We start from the raw sequence: 22,388 nt of genomic DNA on the forward strand, positions 1-22,388 counted from the left end.
TTGCTATTTGTAACGGCTTGGAAAGAGTGAAATGCACTTTCCCGATTTGAATCACACTAGGCAGTGGTTCACGACTAGGCAAGGACTTGGACGTCGAGGCGGAATCAATCAATCAAGCGTAATTGTTAAAGTCGTGTATTTAAATAAAGTCACTTAACAAGCGCGTCAATTCTTTAATTGTTTCGTCCACTACACAATGTAGAAATCACTTTCCAGCGGTAAAGCGGTGTCGATTGCTCGGAACACGGACATGAGATTCTTTAGTTAAGAATAAGATCGGTTTAATTTACAAAGGTATCGGTTGAGGTGTTTACTTGGTGATGGCTTTCGCACGATTAACGGAAATTATTCGGAGCGATCCAGAGTCGAAATCGCGGCGCGAGTATCGCTTATCGACCTGGTGCGTGATTAGGCTTCGATAATTCGAACTAGCGCTGAGACTTTTACCGACGGAGAGACGCGATCATTTCGTTGGTAATTTCTCGGTGAGACGCGTACACTATTAAATGAACATTGGTGGGAACAAATCAGTATATTACATTATATCCAATGTAGTTATATTATCAACGATGTTGTTATCAAATGTACATTGATCTGTGGGGAGGGATCAGTATATTACATTATACAGTAATGCTTCGAAATAAGCAAGTGGTCTCTGCTTCGAAATAAGCAACTCACTATCCCCTCTTCTTTGTTTGAAGTCGCCCGCAAAGTGAGAGGTACGAGAAATGAGTGAGAGGTCCATGAAAGCGCGAAGCCGATGTTTAGGGTAATAAATTTCACGCTCGACTGAGCAGTGACATCGGTTAGTAGAAGAAGGATAGAATATATATAATGCTTTCTCAGTCTGGTATATTTGCTTCGAAATAAAGCATAGTGCGAGAATGAGAGGGCATGCTATATTCTATCCTTGTCCAAAAAATAACATCGCTGCTCGGCCGATCACTTTATGATTTGCCGCTACCTCGGATCTCTCACTCGTTTCTCGCGGTCTCTATCGTCCCGTTTCGAGAACAAAGTCAAGCCGAATAGCATACCTGCTTCGAAATAAGCAACTGTTCGGTCCTGAGCCACTTGCTTATTTCGAAGCATTACTGTACCTCTTGTCGGTATAGTAATAATAATATTGTTATTAAATGTATATAGTTCTGTGGGATTAAATCAGTATATTAAATTACATCTGATGTAGGTATAGTAGTAATGATATTGTTATTAAATGTATATTACATATCTAATGTAGATACAGTAATAACGATACTGTTATTATATGTACATTGATCTGTGTGAAGGGATCGGTATATTACATTATATTTAATGTAGATATAGTAATAAGGATACTGTTATTATATGTACATTGATCTGTGGGAAGGGATCAACATATTACATTATATCCGATGTAGATATAGTATCAACGATGTTGTTATTAAATCTACATTGATCTGTGGGAAGGGATAGGTATATTACATCATATCTAATGTAGATATAGTTATAATGATATTGTTATTAAATGTATATTTATTATATAACGCAGATAGAGTAATAATGTTAATGTTGTTAAATGAACATTGATCTTTAGGAAGGAATCAGTATATTACATTATATCTAATGTAGATACAGTAATAATGATATTGTTATTAAAGATATTACATATCAAATGCAGATATAGTGATGATATTTTTTTAAATGTCCATTGATCTCTACGAAGGAATCAGTATATTGTTACGCCCGGGTTAATTTTTCATAGCCCGACATTGCGTTTCCCGTCCGGTGCGCCGCACTTGTAAGGTATTCCCCTACGGGAGGCGCAAGGAAGGGCATTTTGATTTTCTCATTTTCGTTATCCTGTTCGCGCTCCCCCTAACTTGTGTCTCCTCGCTGAGTGCGCTGCACTTGAAAGTATTCCACACGAGGAGCACAAAGGAAGGGGTTCGAGATTAAAATAATAATTCTTCTTTTTCTTTTCTCTTATTAGTTTTAATAGTTCAATCGTTAATATGCCGAGTCTGTGTACCTCGCCAGTGCGTAGCACTTGGAAATAATCCCAGACGAGGCACATAAAGGAGGCTATATGTAGCTCTTTCAAATAATACAAGTTAACCTTTCCTTGGGATGATTGCCTAGCCGAAACTGCGTAGTTCGGAAACATAGAAAGTCAAAACTGTTAAGGGAGAGGTATCATAAACATCCTCCGCCGCGTGGTTAAGCAGTGCGACGCACTTGGAAATTTCCCAGCTAACCGCGCCGTACAAAGAAAATTCTTGTTCTACCTTGCTAGCGAGATATCTCTCCTACCTACAAGGCATGCGTCAGCCGACCTTTCCACAAGGAATGAATGCAATTAAGAACGAAAGCAATTAGTATGAAACGGAATGAAACTGTTTGAATGACTATGGAATGCGAAGGTTTGCGTGACAACCACTTGTGAGGTCCGCGTGCAGCGTGCGTAACGTGACTGAGACAACACGACTTCCCGCCACCGCCACAGCGACGCCACCGCCTCTGGCGGCCACCATAGGAACCACAGCACTCCGCAGCCAACCAGCGCACCACGCCGATCGCTCCAACAGCGGCGGTAGTACCGAAGTCACCGCTTGGTGGCCACTCCACCAGTACTTTCTCACAACCAACTTAGCGTAGTATAGATATATATACCGCCCTCATCGACTTCAACTTCAGAGGTTGTAGCAGACGTTAACCAACGCTCGCTCCAAGGGGACTCAACGCGAGAATCCTAAATCAGCCAATCTTAGCGACCCGGCCTTGGAGTAAACGGCATACTAAACTACACCTTTCTCACCTCCGGTTGAGCAGGCAGAAGCTGGACACACTGCTCGCCAGTTCAATCTATCTTTCCTTAAACCATTCCCCTGTGGAGACGCTGCGGCCTAGAAACGCACCTCCACAGGTTACAAGCGTCACATAACCGGAAAGCGCGTTCACCGGGCAGGGCGCCGTACCACTCGCGTTTAAGATTTTATATTAATAGACTATATAACGAAGCTTGTACTTATTAGCATAGATTTGACTTAGAATATACTTAGTTATTTTAATATTAAACCCACGTGTCGTTCTTTAACGCCCTTCGCCTTACCTGACAATCCACCTAGCTCCTCCACGCAGCAAAGACCCATCTCTGCCTGCGAGTTTAAATTCTTATCAGCCGAGCACCGCTGACCGGGTTACCACTCGTCCGGCACAAGACTTGGCTAATCAACCATCCGACGTAACACACTGTAGTTTGAAATTTGTCGACCGACGTTTGAGAACGTTCGAGGCAAACGTCGACCAAGACAATAAACATCGTCAACGAACTACAGCTAAACGTTAAACGAAGAACATTTCGAATATACATAAATCGTTAAAAATTGATGTACGCGGAACTAATGTCAATTAAATGCAGCAACATATTTGCATACATCCGCGATTTGATAATAATTACAAACATCCATTGCCTTTTCGTAAACCGCTGAAACGCAAATAAGAACGGAATAATTTAATATTATTCATTTACTAGTTGTTCAATATAGCAAGGTAAACATCTATTAAGAAAGCTAGACCTTCTTCGATACCGAAAATATCATTTATAAGAGCCTCTTAGATTAGTAAATTCGAATAAAATCAAGTCGTAATAGATTTCGAATATTCCAGACGCTTTAGAATTGCGACGCATGGAATTCGCATAGCGTTAGAGGGGTAGAATGAAATAGACAACGGTAGACGAAGGCAGCAAGAAAGGTCAAGAAAGGATGAGAAACTAGGAAGAACGACCAACTAACCCAATACGCACGAGATTTCCCCCCCGACCCGTACCCTGATTTGCCAAATGATATCCCCACTTTGGGCCCATGATCGCGTGTCGAACCCTGAGATACGATCGCTTGACTGAGGCAAATCACTCTTCGTCGAAAAATCATGAGGTACGTGACGGGGAGCCCGTGTTCGCGTTAGGCAATAGCTGTCGTGTGAAAATCGTAGGAATTAGCTGTCCAGTAAAGTCCTTGCAAGAGGACTTCATTCATTCATTCATTCATTCATTCATTCATTTATTTATTTATTTATTTATTCAGTTATTTAAAGCGATTAGTTAATCACATCTGGCAGCAGCTAAAACTCATAAATAGAAAACGGGGTGTAAGTAAAGGGGGATTAAGTATGAGTAGTCTAACTTACCGAGAAAGATCATGTGAAAACTTCGCGAACAAGTAAACAAGTAGAGATTCATAAAGCTCCTCGTCTACGGGAGGGGGGATCGGCTGTGCAGGAAACGAACCATATATCCTGCAAAACAATAAACCAGACATAAGAATAGTAGATACCCTAACATAACCTTACAACGAGGATCGATATAATTCCATAGAAAAAATGAAAATGGACGCCAAAAATCACTGGCCACTATGCACAACTAAATATAGTCCAGTTGTTCAATAGACGGGAAATGAATGTAAGGTACGAGAGCGACTGTACCACAGTTTTCGTTTTTGGAACGTTTATTGTACATGAGCACACCGGGACGCACACCACACACCAGCAATCACGATCACACACGATACGCACACGAACGGTTAACATACACAGTACTAGAAAGACGAAACCGAACAGGGCACGAAATACCGACTCGATAAAACGCTGATAAAGCGACGGTTTAAGGACGCGGTCTTTGGTACTCGGGTACTTCGGTAACTTCGATTTACTGCGCGGGTGAACAGTAACACGGTTGGGTAGGTAATGATCCGTGAGAGCTCAGCGATCTCCAGGATTCGGCTAAGCTGTTACGGATATCGTGACGTCATGAGCTAATTAGCTTTCACCACTTGTTCCGATCGTCAACAATACCCAATAAGCGGCTTAGCTAATTCCATTAGAATTAACGGCGTCGCGGTGTCTCTCGATCTGTCCAGAATGCCGAGAGAAAGAGTTTCCGGTGTTCGCATGCTGGAAACAGTGCGCACGAGTCAACGTAAACACGGCGCGACGGTTGGATTTAGGGATCGCCGGGTCTCTCTTACTCCGATACTAAACACCAGTAAGTTTAGAAAAAGGAAGGCGTTTATATTTAACTTAAGTTAAAAATATCGATATATAAAGAGTTACGTCTATAGGAAATACGACAGGCATAAGGTATTATGCGTTAAAAACGAAACTCACAAGTTGAACACGAAACAACACGACATAGATGGTAAACCCCTCACAAAAAGTGGGGTCATGATACATATGTATAGTATATAGAGGAATAAGTGGCAGTAGCAAGAGATACACAGACTAGACAGAATTACGAATATACATAGAGGGTTAACCATGGCTAATATAAGAGACAGGATACTAGATACAGAAAGGCGGAAACTGTAGGGGTAATGTAAGGGGCAAATAACGATGAGGCGAGAGGGAAATAGTATAAGAATAGTATAGCTATGGCTAATTGTATATATTGAATGAATTCATTTATTAAATGGATTATGAACGATAGTAATTTCTGTTTTATTACAAGAAATTATATATAGAATACAAAGTAAAAGTAATAACCTAGAGGACTGGTGCGTGCATAGCGGATGGGACATCCGCATTCCCTCTGCATAGGGGGGATCAGACACGCGTTTACATTCAAAAGTGGAAGTAATAGACACTTAACAAAAACGGAGAGGGTAATAGCCTTGGAAATGGCTACCCTGTATACTGAAAAGCACTCTAAGGAAGGGAGAGAAGGAAGATAATGCAGAACTTGGGTTTGCTCGTGTAAATAATACCAGAAAAAGAAACAGTACTTTCTGGATGAAGGTATTAAAGTAACACGATACGGTATGAGGGTTTAAATAGCGACTACGGAAAAGGAATAAGTTACAGCGAATGGTAAGGTTAGGAGACAATATATGCAGGTAAGGGGATACAGGGGACCAAAAACCAGGAGGCCGACGTAATGCCATACGCAGTTCCGGCTTCCTAGCGGACCCACCTCGCAGACATTCGGTAAGTACGAGGCGGGTGGTTTTTAGTGGGTATTAGGAGTCCCATACTACCGGGCCTGCACCCTCCTGCCCGGTGTGCATAAAGCCTTTTCCACCCCCTCGCAAAAAAAGGGGAGGGGTGTCCCAGCGTGCTAGGGTGGATGTCCGACCATGCTAGGGGGATATCCCAGCACGATAGGGGTATCTCCCAGCATCATAGGGATATTCCTAGCATGATAAGGACACTCCCATCATGACCGGTGCAACTCCCAGCATGATAGGGGTATTCCTAGCAAGTAAGAGGTATACACAAACATGTCAGGGTGTGTGTCCCAGCATGTCGGGCTACGTGTCCTAGCATGGCAGATTATATGTCCTATCATGCCCGGATACAAAACTCACCATGTTAAGACACAAAACCCACCATGCCAGAACACACAACGCAACATGCTACGACAAAAGTTAACATGCTAAGACAAAGGTGAACATGCTAGGACACAATCCTACCATGCTACGCCAGGGTTAGGGATACGGCCCAACAATCGCTTCTCGGCCTATGGCTAAGATCAAAGTGTAGTATCTGTTCTTATCAGCTTAATATCTGATACACTCCCCATTGGGGAGTCAGAATATTAATCTCATTTTTGAAAAGGGTCGGAATTCGGAGCTTGCTCCGACTCCGACACGGGTCGCACCTGTATTGCATTACCGCAGGACGCGGCCCACATATACTACTCTAAACATATTCTCTTTTCTCTTTATTTCTAAAATATTCTGACTCCTCTTTTCTATTCTATCTCTAGTCTTTTTTGTATTTTTATTTTATCCGCGATCGCGTTCTGGCTTTTCCAACGGCGGTGCGACTCGCTCAGCACAGCGGCGACTGAACTGCGCGGTAAGTGGAGCTTGGGAGTCTGGTGGTGGTTTTTCGTAGTGTAGCGTTACTGTAGAGTGGTGCCACCTGGAGCAGGCAAAGCGCTGTCGACTCCAGGCGGACTGTTTCGATACATCGAAACCCTTTCGCGCCGTATCCGATTCCGGTGCGGCCTTGCTCGCGTTTGTCTTTGTTTTGATTCAGTAGTTAGCTGTTATCCGTGAGAACGCTGGTCGTTTAAACCGATAACAGCTGTTTGTCCCACTAACCGACTTGCCGAAATCCGCTTTTTGCTGTAGTTTTTGTGCTCCCGTATAGGCTAAATATAGACATTTAGACCGTTACGGGTAGACTTTATTCTATTATTCTAGCTATTTAGCTAGAAATTTCTCTATCTGCATTAGTTTAATTAGCTTTTTTCCGATAAATTATCGAGGTACACGGGTCCTTTTACAACTTGTGTAACTCGATATTCCAAGTTCAGTCCCCTGTGTGCGGTAATTTGCGGATTTAATTTGCAAATTATCGCGGAGAGCGACTCGCACGGTCGTCCTCGTTTCGTTCGTTTTGTTTTTTCTTTTATTTCCTGATCTCTAATCTAGTCACTAGATTAAGGTTTTTATTTTATTTCACTTTATTATTTTGATTTATTTATTCTACTTTTATTTATTTCCTTTCTTTTTATTTCCGCGACATATATACCATAGGTTATATTACCCGTTTATTTTCTTGATTTTGTTTTATTTTATTTTATTTCCTTCATTTTATTTTACTTTATTTATCTTTTTAGTTTTAAGTTTTAAGCATTGACTGGGGAGTACCTACACTCTATATCAGTATTTATTATTTTATCTTATCGACTATTCTATTTTATTTATTTATTTATTTATTTTTTATTTTTATTTTAACATGAGTAATACGACGAGCCCTCAGCCGAGCTGCACTGCCAGGGGAAATGACGTCGTAATAACATTTCCCTTTCCCGAGACATTCCCCTGCCCCTTCTGCAACGTAGGGGTGCCGTCGAATTGGATTCGGTCGGCCGTGTACCAGCGGCACGAGGACCTCGGGAAACATTTGCGCATCCACCACCCTGGCGCAAACAGGAAGTGGGTCTGCGGGGTGTGTTCCTTCACGGACGACAGTGTCTATGCACTGAAGAAAGTGAGGAAGCACCACGCAGACTCACATAAAGGTAGTGCAGTGCCTCGTGCCGCTGGGGCGCGGCCGTCGATCAGCGCAATAAGAAGCAATAATGACGGCGGCAGTGCACCCCCGGCTGAGGGTGAACCAGCCGAGAAGCGACCCTCAGCAGACGCGGCGCCAGCCGAGACGACCCAGAGGCCCTCTCCGTCCCCGATGGAAACGGCAGGGACCACCACGGGTGGAGGCGCGCTTACGCGCGCCGCTAAAACTACCCAAACCAACTCCCGGACCACCGTGGCTGCCAAATCCAGGACTGCGCCGAAGAAGAAACCCACCATAACTTCATCGGTGACGGGGAGAAACTTATTGACGGGCTGGGCCATAAAGACTGTGACAGCGACAAAGAAGAGCGGGACGCCGTCCAGCCCCGCCGATGGACGACCTCCATCCACGGGGAGTCCCGCCACCCCGCCGACCGTGGATCATACCACCCCACCAGCGGGGACCGGCGCCGCTAAGAGGATTAGCGGCGGGCCAGTGTCAATGAGGAGGCCAAGCGGGGGGGGTAACCTCCACCTTAACCCCCCCACTAAAGGTAAAAGAGAAGGAGAAGAGCCCGGGGCTGAAGAGAAGGAGTACCCGGGCCACAACGGAGCCTCCTCAACCTGGCCCGCCCCAACGAACCGCCACCACGTCCAGGAAGGTGACACCCGCCGTCACGTATGCGGAAGTGACGAGGGGCACGTCGACCACCACAACCACCATGACGACCAGGAGGATGACACGGGCTACCTCCCTCCCGCCCGTGTCAAGGGAAGAAGGAGTCAGGGGCGCATCCACAGCCCAAGCGCCCCCCATCAGACCAGTGGTGGCGACGTGCACCTTCGCGACGGCGGGGACACTGACCCTGACGACGACCTCGGTCTATAGCAAACCGGTGGCCGTCGTCACCGTCGCCACAAGAAGGAGCGGGGGCGGAACCTCGCCGAGGGGGATCAAGAAGAGGATCCAGGAAGATACGGTGCTCCTGGAGTCCGCGCCGACGACCAGGGCGCGGGCTGCCAGGGCAACCACGGAGCCCCCTCGGACCCCCCCCAGGACAAGGCAGCAAGCCAGGCAGAGGAAGAGCCCACCACCATCCACGGGCTCCGCGACGGTGAACGACGCGGCCACCCCAACGACACCGGAGGTGCGCCCTGGTACGAGAAGGAGCACCCGGGCGAAAACTCTATCGCCCGGGTCAACACAGGAGACGAGGAGGGGGGACGGACCTACCACCATACCGTCCCCCATTACAGGGCGCACCTGGAGAAGGAATCTTCTCCCAGCTATTGCCGAGGCGTCGCCAGCGGTCACTGCGGCGCCGGAAAAGACGAAGAGGAAGGAGCAGGAAACGAGGACAGGAGAGGAAGAGGATGTAAGGGACTGGCGGGACGTCACGCCGCGGAACAGGAGGAGAAGGGCTGGGCGGCAAGAAGAGGAGGGAGATCTGACGACCCCGTCACCGAAGACGCCGGCGCGGCAGCCACGGCAGCAACAACAACAACAGCAACTCGATGAGGAAGTGGCCCGGGAGCCACGCGTGGTAAGGACCCCTACGGGGGCGGAGCAGGGGCCTCGTCGCAGACCTCTGACTGTCGATAGGGCCACTAGCCCTATCGACTTTAACAACAATAATTCTAGTCAATGTTCTTGTGATTGTCCTAGATTAAGTGTAACCACCAGCAGCGCGACTAACTGCCCCGGGTCAAACCGGGGCTCTGTTTTCAGCCAGGACAACGGGCAGAACAGGAGGGGCCGAGGGGGCACTATTAACAACTTTAACAATAGAAGTACCCGCGAAACAACTACACGAAAAGTACCCCCCAGAGGTCGGGCCCCACAGTCGCCCGCGACGCACCGGCGGGGGAGGATGACGTCCCCGACTTCACCTGAGCGCCGGGGATCCCGGAGAGGGCGCGACCCGCGTCGGGACACACGGCTCCCTGATGCCGTCCCACACGCCGGCCGACTCGACGAACCGACCCCCGACACCGACCGACCCGAAGGGCTCCGGAGGAGCACGAGGGCAGCGATAGGTGTCGAAAGGGCAGGTCTGGTTGAGGAAGCCGAAACGGTGACGACGCTTCAGGCGCTGGAGGACTTCGCTGCGAAAGTGGCGGAGTTCTTCGTTAAGCATCGGGCCGTGGATACCGAACGGGCCGCAAATCCAGCCACCAGTGGGAGGGGTGGCCGGCCACGACCGGGTGCGAGGAGGGAAGGCGAGTCTCACCGTCCGAGGGACAGTTCGACGACGACCGGTACTCCTGCCAACCGTGAGGAATATGTTCGGGAGGCGACGCGCATTCAGCGCTTGTTCCGTGCGAACCGGAAGCGTGCGGTGCGAGAGGTCCTGAAAGGGTCCTCTCCACACTGTGAGGTGTCGAAGGACGCAGTCCAGCGACACTTCGCAGATATGTATGCTCTCCGGGATCGTGCGGGGCCCCTCCCGACTATCCATTACGAGACAGCACAGGGGAGTGACGCTCTGGTGTCGACATGTACGGCCACCGAGGTGAGTCGCCGCCTGGACCGGATGAAGAAATCTTCTCCGGGTCCCGACGGCGTAACCTACGGTGATTTGCGCGATGTCGACCCAGGCGCCACGCTCCTAACGGCGTTATTCAACGCCTGTCTCAGGATGGAGCATATTCCGCGCGTTTGGAAGGAGTCAAACACCGTTCTTATTTATAAGAAGGGTGACCGGGATGACTTGTCCAACTGGAGACCACTCGCGATGGGCGATACTGTGCCGAAACTCTTCGCCGCTGTAATGGCCGACCGCCTCACTCACTGGGCCGTACAAAACCGACGGCTCTCACGAGGCCAGAAGGGCTTCCTGCCGTACGAGGGGTGCCTCGAGCACAACTTCGTGCTGCAGGAATGCATCGCCGACGCTCGGAGGAAGAAGGGAGAACTGGTGGTGGCGTGGCTGGATCTTTCCAATGCTTTTGGATCGATCCCGCACGCCACTATCCTAGAGTCGCTCACCAACGCCGGGGTGCCGCGGGTGATGACAAATATCGTCGCCAGTATGTATACAGACTGCGCGACGAGGGTCCGCACCGCTGAGGGGTACACAGATAGAATCCCCATACTATCAGGGGTCAAACAGGGCTGCCCCCTCAGCCCCATACTGTTCAATCTGGCACTAGAGCCAGTAATCCGCGTAGCCGAGGACTCCACCATAGGATACAAGATCGCGGGGGAAAGAATTGTGGAGCTCGCCTACGCGGACGACATCGCGCTGCTGGCGGAATGCGAAGAGGAGATGAAGCGGTTACTACAAGAAATCGAAAGCATTGCAGCCAACCTGGGTCTCGCCTTCAATGCCAAAAAGTGCGCAACATTACATATCAGAGGCCGGGACGACGTACTGGACACCGTGTACCGTATCCAGGAGGAGCCCGTTCCGGCTCTGGAAAAAGGTGAGTCTTACCAACACCTAGGGATCCCAACCGGGGTTCAGCTTGATCAGACGCCCTACACCACGATCCGAGGCGTGTTAGAGGATCTGGGCGCGCTGGACCGTTCACTCCTCGCCCCCTGGCAGAAGATCGAGGCGCTGGCGACATTTATTGTTCCGCGTCTCGATTTCCTGCTGAGGGGAGCCAATATACGGCGAATGACCCTGTCGGAGCTTGACAAAGCTATCAAGCGGACGGTTAAGCTATGGCTCCACTTGCCCCAGCGCGCTAGCCCGGAGGTAGTCCACATTCCCCCGTCACTGGGAGGATGTGGGCTCCCTCCGATAGCGGACCTCGCTGAGGTCACTGCCGTGGCCCACGCATTCAGGTTGCTGAATGCTAAGGACACGGTAGTGGCTCGTATCGCGAGGTTCACGCTGGAAGCTGCCGCGAGCGAGAAGCTTCGCCGAGCTCCGACCGATCGGGATCTTGCCCAGTACCTGTCGGGCTCTTTGGCCGGGGACTGGTCAAGACCAACGACTGGTCGTTCGTCGTTTTGGTCGAGGGTGCGGTCTGTCGCGCTGAGATCCGGAGCGCGTCTCGGTTTTCGCTGGGAGTGGTGCGATGATCGAGCTGAACTCGCGATTGTTATGGAATCCCGAAACGGACGTCGGGTAGTCGTGCCGCCTCTTGCCAAGGCACACGTCATCACCAGGATGAGGGCCGCAGTGACGGAGCACTATGTGTCCTCGCTTCTTCGGAAGCCGGACCAAGGTAAGGTTTTCCAGGCAACCACCCAACATGCGGCGAGCAATCGCTTCATGAGGGGTGGCGCGTTTATCCGCTTTGCTGATTGGAGGTTTATCCATCGCGCCCGCCTCGACGTGCTCCCGTTAAACGGAGCCCGTCGATGGGGGAGCGAGGATAAACGCTGCAGGCGATGCGGATACACGCTGGAAAGCCTTCCTCATGTGCTCTGCCACTGCGGTCCTCATTCTGCCGCCAGGCAGAGACGGCACGACAACCTCGTTCTGAGGTTGAGTAAGGCGATCCGGCTTCCCGGTGAGATCCGGATCAACAGGCGTGTTCCCGGGGCGACAGGAGAGTCTTCGGCGCTTCGCCCGGACATCGTGGTCACGCACGAAGCGTCGAAGACCATAGTACTGGTCGATGTAGCCGTGCCCTTTGAAAATACGATGCAGGCCATCGTAGACGCAAGATTTGAGAAAATTAACAAGTACCAGCAACTAGCTGATTCTCTGAAAGGGCGCGGCTACAAAGTATATCTAGATGCCTTCATTGTGGGCGCCCTGGGCGCCTGGGATCCGGGGAACGAGTTCCTCCTGGAACTACTTAGAATATCGCCGCGATACGCATCCCTGATGCGAAAATTAATGATCGCTGAAACAATCGCGTGGTCCCGAGACATATACGTCGAACATGTCTCGGGCATTAGACAGTACACGGTGTCCGGTACTGAAAACAATAGAAATAATGCGACAGAAGACCTGGGAGGCGAGGCCCAGGAGTCCTCATCTCCTCGACTGACAGGAACACCGATATAGGCATGGATTTCTCCTTTATATGCTATACTTAATTTCTTTATTCATTATTATTTATCTGGCTATTCTTTTTTTCTTCCCCTTTCTATCTTCATTTCTCTTTTCTTAGTTAACGAAATTCCATTGCGGTGTTCCTGTCAAGTGTACTGAAGTCTATGCCTATATATATATCTATCTATACATCTATTTTCCTATTCTTTTTATTATCGATTCTCTCTTTTTTTTTGTTTTCTGCTTCTCTTAACTCATATAGTTACATGGCTATACCATTATACAAGTATATGCCCATATTTTTAGTATTCTTTTTTGTCAAGACTGATTTCAATCTAGCGCGTTAAAAGAAGCACGACTGCCAGGGCTATTAGCCCCTTCTTTCTCCTACACAAATGAGCCATAATAACACTATTGTATGCGGGACATATGCAGTGGGAATCCCTCCCACTGCATCATCATATTTTTTAAATATTCTATAAAGGGCTAAGCCCAAAATTTGGCAAAATGTATCCCCCCAGAGGCAAGCCTCTGGGGAAACATCAATTGTTCAATAAAGCAAGTTTTATCTGTTCTTATCAGCTTAATATCTGATACACTCCCCATTGGGGAGTCAGAATATTAATCTCATTTTTGAAAAGGGTCGGAATTCGGAGCTTGCTCCGACTCCGACACGGGTCGCACCTGTATTGCATTACCGCAGGACGCGGCCCACATTGGCTATTTAGAAACATACATTGCTCTTTTCTCTTTATTTCTAAAATATTCTGACTCCTCTTCTCTATTCTATCTCTAGTCTTTTTTGTATTTTTATTTTATCCGCGATCGCGTTCGTGTATTGGCTTTTCCAACGGCGGTGCGACTCGCTCAGCACAGCGGCGACTGAACTGCGCGGTAAGTGGAGCTTGGGAGTCTGGTGGTGGTTTTTCGTAGTGTAGCGTTACTGTAGAGTGGTGCCACCTGGAGCAGGCAAAGCGCTGTCGACTCCAGGCGGACTGTTTCGATACATCGAAACCCTTTCGCGCCGTATCCGATTCCGGTGCGGCCTTGCTCGCGTTTGTCTTTGTTTTGGTTTATATTTAGCTGTTATCCGTGAGAACGCTGGTCGTTTAAACCGATAACAGCTGTTTGTCCCACTAACCGACTTGCCGAAATCCGCTTTTTGCTGTAGTTTTTGTGCTCCCGTATAGGCTAAATATAGACATTTAGACCGTTACGGGTAGACTTTATTCTATTATTCTAGCTATTTAGCTAGAAATTTTTCGATTTGCAGTAGATTAATTATTCTTTTTCCGATAAATTATCGAGGTACACGGGTCCTTTTACAACTTGTGTAACTCGATATTCACAGCTCAGTCCCCTGTGTGCGGTAATTTGCGGATTTAATTTGCAAATTATCGCGGAGAGCGACTCGCACGGTCGTCTTTCCGTTCGTTCGTTTTTGTTTTATCTTTCGATCTAATCTAGTCACTAGATTAAGGTTTTACTTTATTTTATTTATTTTATTTTATTATTTTGACTTTATTTACTTTTGTTTATTTATTTTCTTTTCTTCTATCCTCGCGACATATATACCTCAGGTATATATACCCGTTTATTCATTGATTTTATTTTATTTTATTTTTATTTTTCTTTATTCTATTCTATTTCATTTTATTTATTTATTTCTATAGCCTTAAGTTTTAACTATTGACTGGGGAGTACCTACATTTCGTATCAGTGCTGACTGTTTTACTATATTATTTTATTTATTCTACGGATTCATTTTATATTTATATACTTATTTATTTTTTTTCTTTTTTTACTATTTATTTAATATGAGTACCATGACGAGCCCTCAGCCGAGCTGCACTGCCAGGGGAAATGATGTTGTAATTACGTTCCCCTTTCCCGAGACATTCCCCTGCCCCTTCTGCAACGTAGGGGTGCCGTCGAATTGGATCCGGTCGGCCGTGTACCAGCGGCACGAGGACCTTGGGAAGCATTTGCGCATCCACCACCCTGGCGCAAAAAGAAAGTGGGTCTGCGGGGTGTGTTCCTTCACAGACGACAGTGTCTACGCACTGAAGAAAGTGAGGAAGCACCACGCAGACTCACATAAAGGTAGTGCAGAGCCTCGTGCCGCTGGGGCGCGGCCGTCCATTAATGCAAGTAACAGTAACAATGACGGCGGCAGTGCACCCCCGGCTGAGGGTGATTCAGCCGAGGAGCGACCCACCGACGCGGCTGTAGCCGAGCTGACGCAGAGGCCCTCTCCGTCCCCGATGGAAGCGGCAGGGACCACCACGGGTGGAGGCGCGCTTACGCGCGCCGCTAAATCTACCCTAACCAACTCCCGGACCACCGTGGCTGCCAAATCCAGGACTGCGCCGAAGAAGAAACCCGTAATTACTTCATCGGTGACGGGGAAAAACCTACTGACGGGCTGGGCCATAAAAACTGCGACAGCGACAAGAAAGAGCGGGACGCCGTCCAGCCCCGCCGATGGACGACCTCCATCCACGGGGAGTCCCGCCACCCCGCCGACTGTGGACCTCACCACCCCACCAGCGGGGACCGGCGCCGCAAAGAGGACTAGCGGCGGGCCAGCGTCAATGAGGAGGCCAAGCGGGGGGGTAACTTCCACCTTAACCCCCCCTCTAAAGGAAAAAGAGAAGAGCCCGGGGACTAAGAGAAGGAGTACCCGGGCCACAACAGAGCCTCCTCAACCTGGCCCGCCCGACGAACCACACCACCACATGACCAGGAAGGTGACACCCGCCGTCACCTATGCAGAGGTCACCAGGGGCACGTCGACCACCACCACCACTACGATGACTACCCGGAGGATGGCACGGGCAACCTCCCTCCCGCCCGTGTCGAAGCAAGAGGAAGCCGGGGGCACATCCACCACCCAAGTGCCCCCCACCATGCTAGTGACGGCGACGTGCACCTTCGCGACGGCGGGGACACTGACCCTAACGACGACCTCGGTATATAGCAAACCGGTGGCCGTCGTCACCGTCGCCACAAGAAGGAGCGGGGGGGGAGCCTCACCGAGGGGGATCAAGAAAAGGATTCAAGAGGACACGGTGCTCCTGGAGTCCGCGCCGACGACCAGGGCGCGGGCTGCCAGGGCAACCACAGAGCCCCCTCGGACCCCCCCCAGAACAAGACAACAAACGAAGCAGAGGAGGAGCCCACCACCACCCATGGGCTCCGCGACGGTGAGCGACGTGGCCACCTCAAGGACACCAGAAGAGCGCCCTGCAACAAGGAGGAGTACCCGGGCAAAAACTCTATCGCCCGGGTCGGCACAAGGGAAGACGAGGGGGGACGGACCTAACACCTTACCGTCCCCCACCACAGGGCGCATTGGGAGAAGAAATCTTCTCCCTGCTATAGCCGAGGCGTCGCCAGCGGTACCAGCGGCGCCGGTGGAGGAAAGGAAGAATGGAGGGGGAGGAAGAAGAGGAGCAAGTGCTGAAGACGAGGAGGACTGGCGGGACGTCACGCCGCGGATCACGAGGAGAAGGGCTGGGCGGCAGCAAGAGGAGGGAATACTGACGACCCCGTCACCGAAGACGCAGGCGCGGCAGCCACGGCAGCAACAACAACAACAACAGCAACAAGATGAGGAATTGGTCCGGGAGCCACCCGTGGTAAGGACCCCTAAGGGGGCGGAGCAGGGGCCTCGGAGCAGGCCACTGACTGTCGATAGGGCTACTAGCCCTATCGACTTGAATAATAATTCTAGTCGATGTAATTGTGATTGTCCTAGGCTAAGTGATGCCGCTAGCAGCGCGACTAATTGCCCCGGGTCAAACCGGGGCTCTGTTTTTAGATCAAACAACGGGCAGAACAGGAGGGGCCGAGGGGGCACCAATAACAATACAAGTACAATATCCCGCGAAACAATAGATCGAAGAGTACCCCCCAGAGGTCGGGCCCCACAGTCGCCCGCGACGCACCGGCGGGGGAGGATGACGTCCCCGACTTCACCTGAGCGCCGGGGATCCCGGAGAGGGCGCGACCCGCGTCGGGACACACGGCTCCCTGATGCCGTCCCACACGCCGGCCGACTCGACGAACCGACCCCCGACACCGACCGACCCGAAGGGCTCCGTAGGAGCACGAGGGCAGCGATAGGTGTCGAAAGGGCAGGTCTCGTTGAGGAAGCCGAAACGGTGACGACGCTTCAGGCGCTGGAGGACTTCGCTGCGAAAGTGGCGGAGTTCTTCGTTAAGCATCGGGCCGTGGATACCGAACGGGCCGCAAATCCAGCCACCAGTGGGAGGGGTGGCCGGCCACGACCGGCTGCGAGGAGGGAAGGCGAGTCTCACCGTCCGAGGGACAGTTCGACGACGACCGGTACTCCTGCCAACCGCGAGGAATATGTTCGGGAGGCGACGCGCATTCAGCGCTTGTTCCGTGCGAACCGGAAGCGTGCGGTGCGAGAGGTCCTGAAAGGGTCCTCTCCACACTGTGAGGTGTCGAAGGACGCAGTCCAGCGACACTTCGCAGATATGTATGCTCTCCGGGATCGTGCGGGGCCCCTCCCGACTATCCATTACGAGACAGCACAGGGGAGTGACGCTCTGGTGTCGACATGTACGGCCACCGAGGTGAGCCGCCGCCTGGACCGGATGAAGAAATCTTCTCCGGGTCCCGACGGCGTAACCTACGGTGATTTGCGCGATGTCGACCCAGGCGCCACGCTCCTAACGGCGTTATTCAACGCCTGTCTCAGGATGGAGCATATTCCGCGCGTTTGGAAGGAGTCAAACACCGTTCTTATTTATAAGAAGGGTGACCGGGATGACTTGTCCAACTGGAGACCACTCGCGATGGGTGATACTGTGCCGAAACTCTTCGCCGCTGTAATGGCCGACCGCCTCACTCACTGGGCCGTACAAAACCGACGGCTCTCACGAGGCCAGAAGGGCTTCCTGCCGTACGAGGGGTGCCTCGAGCACAACTTCGTGCTGCAGGAATGCATCGCCGACGCTCGGAGGAAGAAGGGAGAACTGGTGGTGGCGTGGCTGGATCTTTCCAATGCTTTTGGATCGATCCCGCACGCCACTATCCTAGAGTCGCTCACCAACGCCGGGGTGCCGCGGGTGATGACAAATATCGTCGCCAGTATGTATACAGACTGCGCGACGAGGGTCCGTACCGCTGAGGGGTACACAGATAGAATCCCCATAAGATCGGGAGTAAAGCAGGGCTGCCCCCTTAGCCCTATACTGTTCAATCTGGCATTAGAACCGGTCGTCCGCGTAGCCGAAGACTCCACTACAGGTTACAATATCGCGGGAGAAAGGATTGTGGAGCTCGCCTACGCGGACGACATCGCGCTGCTGGCGGAGAGCGAAGAGGAGATGAGGAGGCTACTGCGTGACATCGAGATCATTGCGGCCAGCTTGGGCCTCGCCTTCAACGCTAAAAAGTGCGCAACGCTGCACATTAGAGGCCGGGACGACGTACTGGACACCGTGTACCGTATCCAGGAGGAACCCGTTCCGGCTCTGGAAAAAGGTGAGTCTTACCAACACCTAGGGATCCCAACCGGGGTTCAGCTTGATCAGACGCCCTACACCACGATCCGAGGCGTGTTAGAGGATCTGGGCGCGCTGGACCGTTCACTTCTCGCCCCCTGGCAGAAGATCGAGGCGCTGGCGACATTTATTGTTCCGCGTCTCGATTTCCTGCTGAGGGGAGCCAATATACGGCGAATGACCCTGTCGGAGCTTGACAAAGCTATCAAGCGGACGGTTAAGCTATGGCTCCACTTGCCCCAGCGCGCTAGCCCGGAGGTAGTCCACATTCCCCCGTCACTGGGAGGATGTGGGCTCCCTCCGATAGCGGACCTCGCTGAGGTCACTGCCGTGGCCCACGCATTCAGGTTGCTGAATGCTAAGGACACGGTAGTGGCTCGTATCGCGAGGTTCACGCTGGAAGCTGCCGCGAGCGAGAAGCTTCGCCGAGCTCCGACCGATCGGGATCTTGCCCAGTACCTGTCGGGCTCTTTGGCCGGGGACTGGTCAAGACCAACGACTGGTCGTTCGTCGTTTTGGTCGAGGGTGCGGTCTGTCGCGCTGAGATCCGGAGCGCGTCTCGGTTTTCGCTGGGAGTGGTGCGATGATCGAGCTGAACTCGCGATTGTGATGGAATCCCGAAACGGACGTCGGGTAGTCGTGCCGCCTCTTGCCAAGGCACACGTCATCACCAGGATGAGGGCCGCAGTGACGGAGCACTATGTGTCTTCGCTTCTTCGGAAGCCGGACCAAGGTAAGGTTTTCCAGGCAACCATCCAACATGCGGCGAGCAATCGCTTCATGAGGGGTGGCGCGTTTATCCGCTTTGCTGATTGGAGGTTTATTCATCGCGCCCGCCTCGACGTGCTCCCGTTAAACGGAGCCCGTCGATGGGGGAACGATGATAAACGCTGCAGGCGGTGCGGATACACGCTGGAAAGCCTTCCTCATGTGCTCTGCCACTGCGGTCCTCATTCTGCCGCCAGGCAGAGACGGCACGACAACCTCGTCCTGAGGCTGAGTAAGGCGATCCGGCTCCCCGGTGAGATCCGGGTCAATAGGCGTGTTCCCGGGGCGACAGGAGAGTCTTCGGCGCTTCGCCCGGACATTGTAGTCACGCACGAAGCGTCGAAGACGATAGTGCTGGTCGATGTAACCGTGCCCTTCGAAAACACGATGCAGGCCATCGCAGACGCGCGCATAGAGAAGATTAATAAATATAAAGATCTAGCAGATTCTCTGAAAGGGCGCGGTTACAAGGTATACTTGGACGCATTTATTGTGGGCGCCCTGGGCGCCTGGGATCCGGGGAACGAGTTCCTCCTGGAACTGCTACGAATTTCGCCGCGATATGCATCCCTGATGCGAAAATTAATGGTAGCCGAAACAATCGCGTGGTCCCGAGACATGTACGTCGAACATGTCTCGGGTATCAGACAGTACACGGTGTCCAGTACTGATAATATTAGAGACAACGTGGACCTAGAGGGCGAGGCCCGGGAACCCTCATCTCCTCGAACGTGAGGAACACCGACCAAATTATCTATTTTGTCTCTTTTTCTTTCCTTGGATGAAACATGTGTCGGTGCTCCTTACTCTAATTCTAACTGTATCAATGTCCTATTCATTTCTTTTTCTCTTACCTACACTAATATTAATTATTGTTTATATCCATTGATACAGCATGACTGATATATTTATACTCCATATTATACACATCTATATATCTACATTAAGACATATTATTTTCCTTTTAGCGCAAACATTGGGCGCGCGAGAATACAAAGAAGACCCACTACGAGGGTCATCTGCCCCGTCTTTTTATTATTGTAATGTTGATTTGACTTACTGAAGATTCGCGACGCATGCAGCGGGAGATGTCCCCGTTGCATTAAACCAACATTTTTTTTTTTCTTTGTATACTATATTTGGGGCCAGGCCCACAACCTGGAAAATGTATCACCTCAGGGACTTGTCCCTGAGGAAACATATTTTGAAAATAAAAGCGCTTTATCTGTTCTTATCAGCTTAATATCTGATACACTCCCCATTGGGGAGTCAGAATATTAATCTCATTTTTGAAAAGGGTCGGAATTCGGAGCTTGCTCCGACTCCGACACGGGTCGCACCTGTATTGCATTACCGCAGGACGCGGCCCACACTTGCTATCTAAACATATTCTCTTTATTTCTCTTCAAAATATTCTGACTCCTCTTTTCTTTTCTCTAGTCTTTTTTGTATTTTTATTTTATCCGCGATCGCGTTCTGGCTTTTCCAACGGCGGTGCGACTCGCTCAGCACAGCGGCGACTGAACTGCGCGGTAAGTGGAGCTTGGGAGTCTGGTGGTGGTTTTTCGTAGTGTAGCGTTACTGTAGAGTGGTGCCACCTGGAGCAGGCAAAGCGCTGTCGACTCCAGGCGGACTGTTTCGATACATCGAAACCCTTTCGCGCCGTATCCGATTCCGGTGCGGCCTTGCTCGCGTTTGTCTTTGTTTTGGTTTATATTTAGCTGTTATCCGTGAGAACGCTGGTCGTTTAAACCGATAACAGCTGTTTGTCCCACTAACCGACTTGCCGAAATCCGCTTTTTGCTGTAGTTTTTGTGCTCCCGTATAGGCTAAATATAGACATTTAGACCGTTACGGGTAGACTTTATTCTATTATTCTAGCTATTTAGCTAGAAATTTTTCTATTTGCAGTAGATTAATTATTCTTTTTCCGATTAATTATCGAGGTACACGGGTCCTTTTACAACTTGTGTAACTCGATATTCACAGTTCAGTCCCCTGTGTGCGGTAATTTGCGGATTTAATTTGCAAATTATCGCGGAGAGCGACTCGCACGGTCGTCCTCGTTCGTTCGTTTTTGTTTTATCTTTCGATCTAATCTAGTCACTAGATTAAGGTTTTATTTTATTTTATTTTGTTTTATTTTATTATCTTGATTTTATTTACTTTTGTTTATTTATTCCTTTTCTTTTATCCTCGCGACGTATATACCTCAGGTATATATACCCGTTTTATCTTTTTTTGGGGGTTTTTTTTTTGGGGGTTTTTTTTTTTTTTTTTTCCTTTTTTCTTCGATTTTATTTTATTTTATTTTTTGTCTATTTTCATTTCCTTTATTTTATTTTATTTATTTATCTTGCTAGATTTAAGTTTTAAGCACCGACTGGGGAGTCCCTACGCGTTTCTCTTTTACCAGATAACGACTGATATATTCTACTCTATTTTATATACTTATTTATTCATTTTATTTTATTTACTATTTATTTATTTAATATGAATCCTACGACGAGCCCTCAGCCGAGCTGCACTGCCAGGGGAAATGATGTTGTAATTACGTTCCCCTTTCCCGAGACATTCCCCTGCCCCTTCTGCAACGTAGGGGTGCCGTCGAATTGGATCCGGTCGGCCGTGTACCAGCGGCACGAGGACCTCGGGAAGCATTTGCGCATCCACCACCCCGGCGCAAACAGGAAGTGGGTCTGCGGGGTGTGTTCCTTCACGGACGACAGTGTCTATGCACTGAAGAAAGTGAGGAAGCACCACGCAGACTCACATAAAGGTAGTGCAGTGCCTCGTGCCGCTGGGGCGCGGCCGTCGATTAGCGCAAGTAGCAGGAGTAACAATAAGGACGGCGGCAGTGCACCCCTGGCTGAGGGTGAACCAGCCGAGAAGCGACCCCAACCCGACGCGGCGCCAGCCGAGATGACCCAGAGGCCCTCTCCGTCCCCGTTGGAAACGGCAGGGACCACCACGCGTGGAGGCGCGCTGACGCGCGCCGCTAAAACTACCTCAACCAACTCCCGGACCACCGTGGCTGCCAAAACCAGAACCGCGCCGAAGAAGATGCCAGTAATTACCTCATCGGTGACGGGGAGAAACTTACTGACGAGCTGGGCCGTGAAATC

The 22,388-nt window shown here is 50.2% G+C and overlaps 1 protein-coding gene, 1 non-coding gene and 2 pseudogenes across 2 annotated transcripts; all 4 read left to right on the plus strand.

The window, feature by feature from the left end:
- Window positions 1–6,480: 6,480 nt before the first annotated feature.
- Window positions 6,481–6,670, plus strand: LOC114881606. Its single transcript, XR_003790304.1, has one exon. It is a non-coding gene; the product is annotated as a U2 spliceosomal RNA (small nuclear RNA).
- Window positions 6,671–7,722: 1,052 nt separating this feature from the next.
- LOC123988055 (mucin-5AC-like) lies at window positions 7,723–9,696 on the plus strand. Its single transcript, XM_046286791.1, has 3 exons — window positions 7,723–8,496; window positions 8,555–9,544; window positions 9,667–9,696. The coding sequence occupies exons 1-3, from the start codon at window positions 7,723–7,725 to the stop codon at window positions 9,694–9,696; spliced, it is 1,794 nt and encodes a 597-aa protein (XP_046142747.1).
- A 3,803-nt stretch (window positions 9,697–13,499) lies between these two features.
- LOC114882580 lies at window positions 13,500–13,678 on the plus strand (annotated as a pseudogene).
- Window positions 13,679–20,462: 6,784 nt separating this feature from the next.
- Window positions 20,463–20,639, plus strand: LOC114882426 (annotated as a pseudogene).
- Window positions 20,640–22,388: the final 1,749 nt, after the last annotated feature.

Source organism: Osmia bicornis, chromosome 1, assembly GCF_907164935.1.
Source record: "Osmia bicornis bicornis chromosome 1, iOsmBic2.1, whole genome shotgun sequence".
Taxonomy (NCBI): Eukaryota; Metazoa; Arthropoda; class Insecta; order Hymenoptera; family Megachilidae; genus Osmia; species Osmia bicornis.

What these genes read in the sequence shown, in the direction of transcription:
- LOC123988055 (XM_046286791.1), top strand. Translation starts at nt 7,723, where the DNA reads ATGAGTAATACGACGAGCCCTCAGCCGAGCTGCACTGCCAGGGGAAAT. An exon ending in AGAGGATTAGCGGCGGGCCA is followed by an intron (nt 8,497 to 8,554) that starts GTGTCAATGAGG and finishes CCCCCACTAAAG; the next exon opens with GTAAAAGAGAAGGAGAAGAG. An exon ending in TGGCCCGGGAGCCACGCGTG is followed by an intron (nt 9,545 to 9,666) that starts GTAAGGACCCCT and finishes TGATTGTCCTAG; the next exon opens with ATTAAGTGTAACCACCAGCA.